Below are 7,633 nucleotides of genomic sequence, written 5' to 3'. Positions count from 1 at the left end.
TGAATTTGGAAACAGAAACTTAAAACGTCAATTTCTCGAAATGACTTCAAGACTACATATTTTCAGCTTTTGATGCAGAATCAAAATATATAAAAAAGGCTTCATAATGTTGAAAGAAATTCTAACTTCTGACAATTATTGGCGAAGATACATCCGTTTGAATTTGGAAACCGAAACTTAAAATGTCAATTTCTCGAAATGACTTCGCGACTACATATTTTAAAGCTTTTTATGCAGAGTCAAAATATATAAAAAGGGATTCATAATGTTGAAAGAAATTCTAACTTCTGACAATTATTGGCGAAGATACATCCGTTTGAATTTGGAAACAGAAACTTAAAACGTCAATTTCTCGAAATGACTTCGAGACTAAATATTTTCAGCTTTTGATGCAGAATCAAAATATATAAAAAGGGCTTCATAATGTTGAAAGAAATTCTAACTTCTGACAATTATTGGCGAAGATACATCCGTTTGAATTTGGAAACAGAAACTTAAAACGTCAATTTCTCGAAATGACTTCGAGACTACATATTTTCAGCTTTTGATGCAGGGTCAAAATATATAAAAAGGGCTTCATAATGTTGAAAGAAATTCTAACTTCTGACAATTATTGGCGAAGATACATCCGTTTGAATTTGGAAACAGAAACTTAAAACGTCAATTTCTCGAAATGACTTCAAGACTACATATTTTCAGCTTTTGATGCAGAATCAAAATATATAAAAAGGGCTTCATAATGTTGAAAGAAATTCTAACTGCTGACAATTATTGGCGAAGATACATCCGTTTGAATTTGGAAACAGAAACTTAAAACGTCAATTTCTCGAAATGACTTCGAGACTACATATTTTCAGCTTTTGATGCATAGTCAAAATATATAAAAAGGGCTTCATAATGTTGAAAGAAATTCTAACTTCTGACAATTATTGGCGAAGATACATCCGTTTGAATTTGGAAACAGAAACTTAAAACGTCAATTTCTCGAAATGACTTCGAGACTACATATTTTCAGCTTTTGATGCAGAATCAAAATATATAAAAAGGGCTTCATAATGTTGAAAGAAATTCTAACTTCTGACAATTATTGGCGAAGATACATCCGTTTGAATTTGGAAACAGAAATTTAAAACGTCGATTTCTCGAAATGACTTCAAGACTACATATTTTCAGCTTTTGAAGCAGAGTCAAAATATATAAAAAGGGCTTCATAATGTTGAAAGAAATTCTAACTTCTGACAATTATTGGCGAAGATACATCCGTTTGAATTTGGAAACAGAAACTTAAAATGTCAATTTCTCGAAATGACTTCGAGACTACATATTTTCAGCTTTTGATGCAGAGTCAAAATATATAAAAAGGGATTCATAATGTTGAAAGAAATTCTAACTTCTGACAATTATTGGCGAAGATACATCCGTTTGAATTTGGAAACAGAAACTTAAAATGTCAATTTCTCGAAATGACTTCGAGACTACATATTTTCAGCTTTTGATGCAGAGTCAAAATATATAAAAAGGGCTTCATAATGTTGAAAGAAATTCTAACTTCTGACAATTATTGGCGAAGATACATCAGTTTGAATTTGGAAACAGAAACTTAAAACGTCAATTTCTCGAAATGACTTCGAGACTACATATTTTCAGCTTTTGATGCAGGGTCAAAATATATAAAAAGGGCTTCATAATGTTGAAAGAAATTCTAACTTCTGACAATTATTGGCGAAGATACATCCGTTTGAATTTGGAAACAGAAACTTAAAACGTCAATTTCTCGAAATGACTTCGCGACTACATATTTTCAGCTTTTGATGCAGAGTTAAAATATATAAAAAGGGCTTCATAATCTTGAAAGAAATTCTGACTTCTGCCAATTATTGGCGAAGATACATCCGTTTGAATTTGGAAACCGAAACTTAAAACGTCAATTTCTCGAAATGACTTCGCGACTACATATTTTCAGCTTTTGATGCATAGTCAAAATATATAAAAAGGGCTTCATAATGTTGAAAGAAATTCTAACTTCTGACAATTATTGGCGAAGATACATCCGTTTGAATTTGGAAACAGAAACTTAAAACGTCAATTTCTCGAAATGACTTCGAGACTACATATTTTCAGCTTTTGATGCAGAGTCAAAATATATAAAAAGGGCTTCATAATGTTGAAAGAAATTCTAACTTCTGACAATTATTGGCGAAGATACATCCGTTTGAATTTGGAAACCGAAACTTAAAACGTCAATTTCTCGAAATGACTTCGAGACTACATATTTTCAGCTTTTGATGCAGAGTCAAAATATATAAAAAGGGCTTCATAATGTTGAAAGAAATTCTAACTTCTGACAATTATTGGCGAAGATACATCCGTTTGAATTTGGGAAACGAAACTTAAAACGCCAATATCTCGAAATGACTTCGAGACTACATATTTTCAGCTTTTGATGCAGAATCAAAATATATAAAAAGGGCTTCATAATGTTGAAAGAAATTCTAACTTCTGACAATTATTGTCGAAGATACATCCGTTTGAATTTGGAAACAGAAACTTAAAACGTCAATTTCTCGAAATGACTTCAAGACCACATATTTTCAGCTTTTGATGCAGAATCAAAATATATAAAAAGGGCTTCATAATGTTGAAAGAAATTCTAACTTCTGACAATTATTGTCGAAGATACATCCGTTTGAATTTGGAAACAGAAACTTAAAACGTCAATTTCTCGAAATGACTTCAAGACCACATATTTTCAGCTTTTGATGCAGAATCAAAATATATAAAAAGGGCTTCATAATGTTGAAAGAAATTCTAACTGCTGACAATTATTGGCGAAGATACATCCGGTTGAATTTGGAAACCGAAACTTAAAACGTCAATTTCTCGAAATGACTTCGCGACTACATATTTTCAGCTTTTGATGCAGAGTCAAAATATATAAAAAGGGCTTCATAATGTTGAAAGAAATTCTAACTTCTGACAATTATTGGCGAAGATACATCCGTTTGAATTTGGGAAAAGAAACTTAAACCGCCAATATCTCGAAATGACTTCGAGACTACATATTTTCAGCTTTTGATGCAGAATCAAAATATATAAAAAAGGCTTCATAATGTTGAAAGAAATTCTAACTTCTGACAATTATTGGCGAAGATACATCCGTTTGAATTTGGAAACAGAAACTTAAAACGTCAATTTCTCGAAATGACTTCGCGACTACATATTTTCAGCTTTTGATGCAGAATCAAAATATATAAAAAGGGCTTCATAATGTTGAAAGAAATTCTAACTGCTGACAATTATTGGCGAAGATACATCCGGTTGAATTTGGAAACCGAAACTTAAAACGTCAATTTCTCGAAATGACTTCGCGACTACATATTTTCAGCTTTTGATGCATAGTCAAAATATATAAAAAGGGCTTCATAATGTTGAAAGAAATTCTAACTGCTGACAATTATTGGCGAAGATACATCCGGTTGAATTTGGAAACAGAAACTTAAAACGTCAATTTCTCGAAATGACTTCAAGACCACATATTTTCAGCTTTTGATGCAGAATCAAAATATATAAAAAGGGCTTCATAATGTTGAAAGAAATTCTAGGTTAGGTTATATCGGCTGTCAGCCCGGTAGGCTGATACACTTAGGCCATATTTGGCCCGTTGTGTTACCGAAAAAGTTGATCTAGGGATTTCCTCCTGTAGTCGTGCCTTCAGCATTCCAACATATATTTAAATATTTGCCCAACCCGATGCGTTTATGAATTTCGCTATCTTGGCCAGTCTCATATATCGGAGCTCCGATAAACTTTTTAGGGAGTAGTTTCCCAGGATTTCCAGCCTTTTCCTGGCAAGTGCTGGGCAGAGGCAGAAAAAGTGTTCCGGAGATTCAACTTCTTCCTCCTCTTTGCAGCTTCTGCAAAAGTCATTTTGTGGCACCTGGAGTCTATTGGCATGAATGCCAACCAGCCAGTGCCCAGTTAGAGCCCGGATCACTGCGGAACAGTTAGTCCGACTCAGACTGCACAGCTCTTTGCTGCGCTTGGAATCAATGATTGGCCATGTCTGGTGTGCTATGCGGGCACAGGTGGCATTTTGCCATTTTTCGCATGACCTGCGCCTATGCTCCTCCCTGATATTGTGCTTGCAGGTAGCTAGAGGCATACTAATACCTTCCTTGTCCGTGAGGAGCGGCAGTATGGTACCTTTCCTAGCTAACTCATCGGCTTTGCAGTTGCCTTCAATGTCCTGGTGACCAGGAACCCATATCAGGCTAATAACATGCTGTTTTGCCATCTCGTGTAGAGATTTGCGGCAGCTTGTTACTGATATTGAATTGGAAGATATCGAGCTGATTGATTTGATTGCTGCCTGACTATCAATATATATATTTATATAGCCAGGGCTGACTTTGAGCCTATCTAGGCAGTCTAAAGCTTCCTTTATGGCCAGTACCTCAGCTTGAAAAACACTACAGTGTGTTGGAAGGCTGAAGGATAACTGTAAATTAAGTTGCTCGGAGTAGACCCCTCCGCCTACACGGTTGTCTAGCTTCGAGCCATCTGTAAAGAAGGTTATGGTTGCCGGTGGACCGGGGGTGCCATGAACCCATTCTTCCCTTTGAGGGAAGTATGTGTTGAAGGGTGTTCCCAATTGTGTTACTGGCACGCAGTAATCCGTTTTAGAAGGGATGGTCGGTTTCCCTTCTAAGATAGAGGCATGACCAGTGCTCTGAGTAGTCCAGGCGAGGGATTCTCTGAGTCTTATGGCCGTAAGTGTTGCATTTTCCATTCCTTGTCTTTCCAGACACGGAATGTCCAGGATAGCGTCAAGTGCCTCACTAGGTGTGGTACGAAGCGCCCCCGATATGCATAGTTCAGCCATACGCTGAACCTTGTTTAGTTTAGAAAGGGTGGTTTTCTTTTTTAAATAGGGCCACCATACTGCGACGCCATACAAAAGTATAGGTCTGGTTATGGATGTGTATAACCATCGAACGATATTTGGGGACATACCCCATTTCAGCCCAATGGATTTCCTACACGTATATAGGGCGACTGTTGCCTTTTTAACCCGTGTTTGGGTATTGAGGTTCCAATCTAGTTTTCTGTCTAGTGTCAATCCAAGGAAATTGGCACTGTCTTTGAAAAGTAGATTTACATTATTTAGTCTGGGTGGGACAAGAGAAGGGACCTTGTAGTTCCTTGTAAAAAGAACAAGTTCCGTTTTATTGGGGTTTACCCCTAATCCACTCTCTTGAGCCCAGCATGACAGTATTTTAAGTTTACTAGTCATGAGGTCACAAAGAGTTTGTGGGTATTTTCCCCTGAAAATTATTGCAACGTCATCTGCATATGCAACCATTTTGCAGCCGCCCCCCTCCATGTCCCACAGCAATTTGTTAATTGCTATGTTCCATAGTAGGGGTGACAGGACGCCTCCTTGTGGCGTACCTCTGCTCACGAACCTGGAGAGAGTTGACGACCCTAGTGTGGATGTCACAGTCCTGCAAGTAAGCAATTGACTGATCAGGCCCATCAAACCGGTGTCAAACCCCAGGTTCAGCAGAGCTGCAGTTATGGCTGCCGGAGTGACGTTGTTAAAGGCGCCCTCAATGTCGAGAAACGCTATAAGGGTGTACTCTTTATAAAGTAGGGATTTCTCTATAATGGAGATCACAGAGTGGTGGGCAGTATCTGTGGATCTGCCCTTCCTGTAGGCATGTTGAGACTCCGACATAAGCCTGGGGTCAATGGATGCTGTGAGATGGAGACTTATAAGTCGTTCCAAGGTCTTTAGCAAGAAAGATGACAGACTGATGGGTCTGAAATCTTTGGCGCTGGTGTGCGATGGCTTCCCAGCTTTGGGTATGAAGGCTATTTTTGACTGGAGCCATGTGGGTGGGATGCAACCAGTCTTCAGAATCTTCCCGAAGATTTCATGTAGCCAGTTTATGGCTGTGTTTCCCGCCTTCTGTAATTGGACTGTGCTTATCTGATCAGGGCCTGGGGATTTGAACGGCTTAAAACTGTTCACTGCCCATTTGATGTTATTTTTGTTTATAAGAGACTTCAAAACTGTGCTCTCCATACCGCTGGTTTCTGCGCACCTCGGGGTCTGCTCGGAGCAGCCAGGGAAGTGTGTATTGAGGAGGATTTCCAGTGATTCTTCACTGGAGACCGACCAGGAATTGTCATCCTTTTTCAGATAACCAAGTGCGGGTGTGGTTTTTGATAAAACTTTCCTAAGCCTTGCAGCTTCGGTAGTTGAATCGATATCCGTACAGAAATCTCTCCAAGATTTCCTTTTTTCTCGTCTGGAGGCTTTTTTATATTCAGCCAGACTTGATTTGTATTTTGACCATTGCTGGTCGTTATTTTGCGCTTTCGCTGCATTAAAGAGAGACCTGCAACTTTGTCTAAGGATATTTAGTTGAGGTGTCCACCATGGTGGTTTCTTCTTGTGCACAGGCTTATTGATAGGACAAGCTGCCTTAAAAGCCTTATTGCATGCCGAAGTAAAAGTCTCTGTCAGATTGCAGAGATGAGCTAAGTTGTCCAGGCCTTTCGGTGGGTGTTCCGAAAGGGTTCGGTCAAGTTTGGCTTTGAAAATTTTCCAGTTCGCCTTCTTTTGATTTATGAAGTGAACTGGTTCTGGATGGCTCGCGAGGAGCTCAAATTCAATGTATCTGTGATCAGAGAAGGAGTGATCGTCAGACACTCTCCAACCTATTAGCTGATCGCTCATAGATTGTGAGATAAGGGTCAGATCAATGACCTCTCTTCTATTTTTAATAATAAAAGTGGGTTCATTTCCCGTATTACATACTAAGAGGTTAGTATTAAGAATGTAGGATAAGAGTGACTCACCCCTCGGATTTGTGCCCGTACTCCCCCACTGGGTGTGGAGAGCATTGGCGTCACAGCCTATGATTAGGCCAATGCTGTGCTTCTCGCACTCCTGGACGAGGGTTCTTGTAGTCTCGTCTGGTGGTGGGCCGGCGCTATCGTAGGCCAAGTAGACAGACAGTAGCCTTACCGAAGCTGACTGAAGCTCCAGGCTTACCGCTGTGTTGTCATTATTACTAAAATTATGGAGCAGAAAAATATTTAGATGTTTTTTCGCGAGGATGCAGGTACGTTTTTTACCTTCGTTTCCAGCTACTAATAGCTTATAATTTTTATTTCCTAGTCCGCAAACCTTGCCTCCAATCACCCAAGGTTCCTGGACTAGTACTATATCGTCTCCGCCTCCAGCCAGGCGAAGCATCAGAGCAGCGGATGCTGCTTTACTGTGGTGAAGGTTTATCTCACCACCGTGTTGTTGCTGTCGTCCTCGTCTAACTCGTGACACAAGGCCTCAAGGCCCCGAGTCAGAGTCGACGTGTCCGACGTGTAGCCAGGCTCCAGCTCCTCATCGGTTGCTCCGATCTCCGCAGGAGGAGCCTGTTCGGCTGTGTTTTTGCAGACAACAGGGTCTCCTTCGGCCGGCGCATCCGATTTGTATACCTTTACGGTAATGGAGCCGAAGCCGAAGTTTAGTTCGCCCTTGGCGGCTTCAATTGGGGCCAGCGATTCCTTGTTAAGAATCAGCACTGCCTGATTTGTTGGCCCCTCGGTGGCCTCAATCTTCACC

General features: G+C 39.7%; 1 protein-coding gene across 1 annotated transcript; it reads right to left on the bottom strand.

The window, feature by feature from the left end:
• Positions 1-3,730: 3,730 nt before the first annotated feature.
• Positions 3,731-7,267, bottom strand: LOC122322860. The gene is made up of 3 exons (XM_043216324.1): positions 7,147-7,267; positions 6,868-7,065; positions 3,731-6,003 (listed from the first exon to the last, which is right to left on the bottom strand). Exons 1-3 carry the CDS (start codon positions 7,265-7,267, stop codon positions 3,731-3,733), a joined length of 2,592 nt encoding a protein of 863 aa, XP_043072259.1.
• Positions 7,268-7,633: the final 366 nt, after the last annotated feature.

This window comes from Drosophila grimshawi, unplaced genomic scaffold (assembly GCF_018153295.1).
Source record: "Drosophila grimshawi isolate 15287-2541.00 unplaced genomic scaffold, ASM1815329v1 contig_986, whole genome shotgun sequence".
Lineage (NCBI taxonomy): Eukaryota > Metazoa > Arthropoda > Insecta > Diptera > Drosophilidae > Drosophila > Drosophila grimshawi.
This window is presented reverse-complemented; position numbering and strand designations above follow the sequence as displayed.

What these genes read in the sequence shown, in the direction of transcription:
- LOC122322860 (XM_043216324.1), bottom strand. Translation starts at nt 7,267, where the DNA reads ATGCTTCGCCTGGCTGGAGGCGGAGACGATATAGTACTAGTCCAGGAA. An exon ending in ATTAGTAGCTGGAAACGAAG is followed by an intron (nt 7,066 to 7,146) that starts GTAAAAAACGTA and finishes ATGACAACACAG; the next exon opens with CGGTAAGCCTGGAGCTTCAG. An exon ending in TACGGGCACAAATCCGAGGG is followed by an intron (nt 6,004 to 6,867) that starts GTGAGTCACTCT and finishes TCAAATCCCCAG; the next exon opens with GCCCTGATCAGATAAGCACA.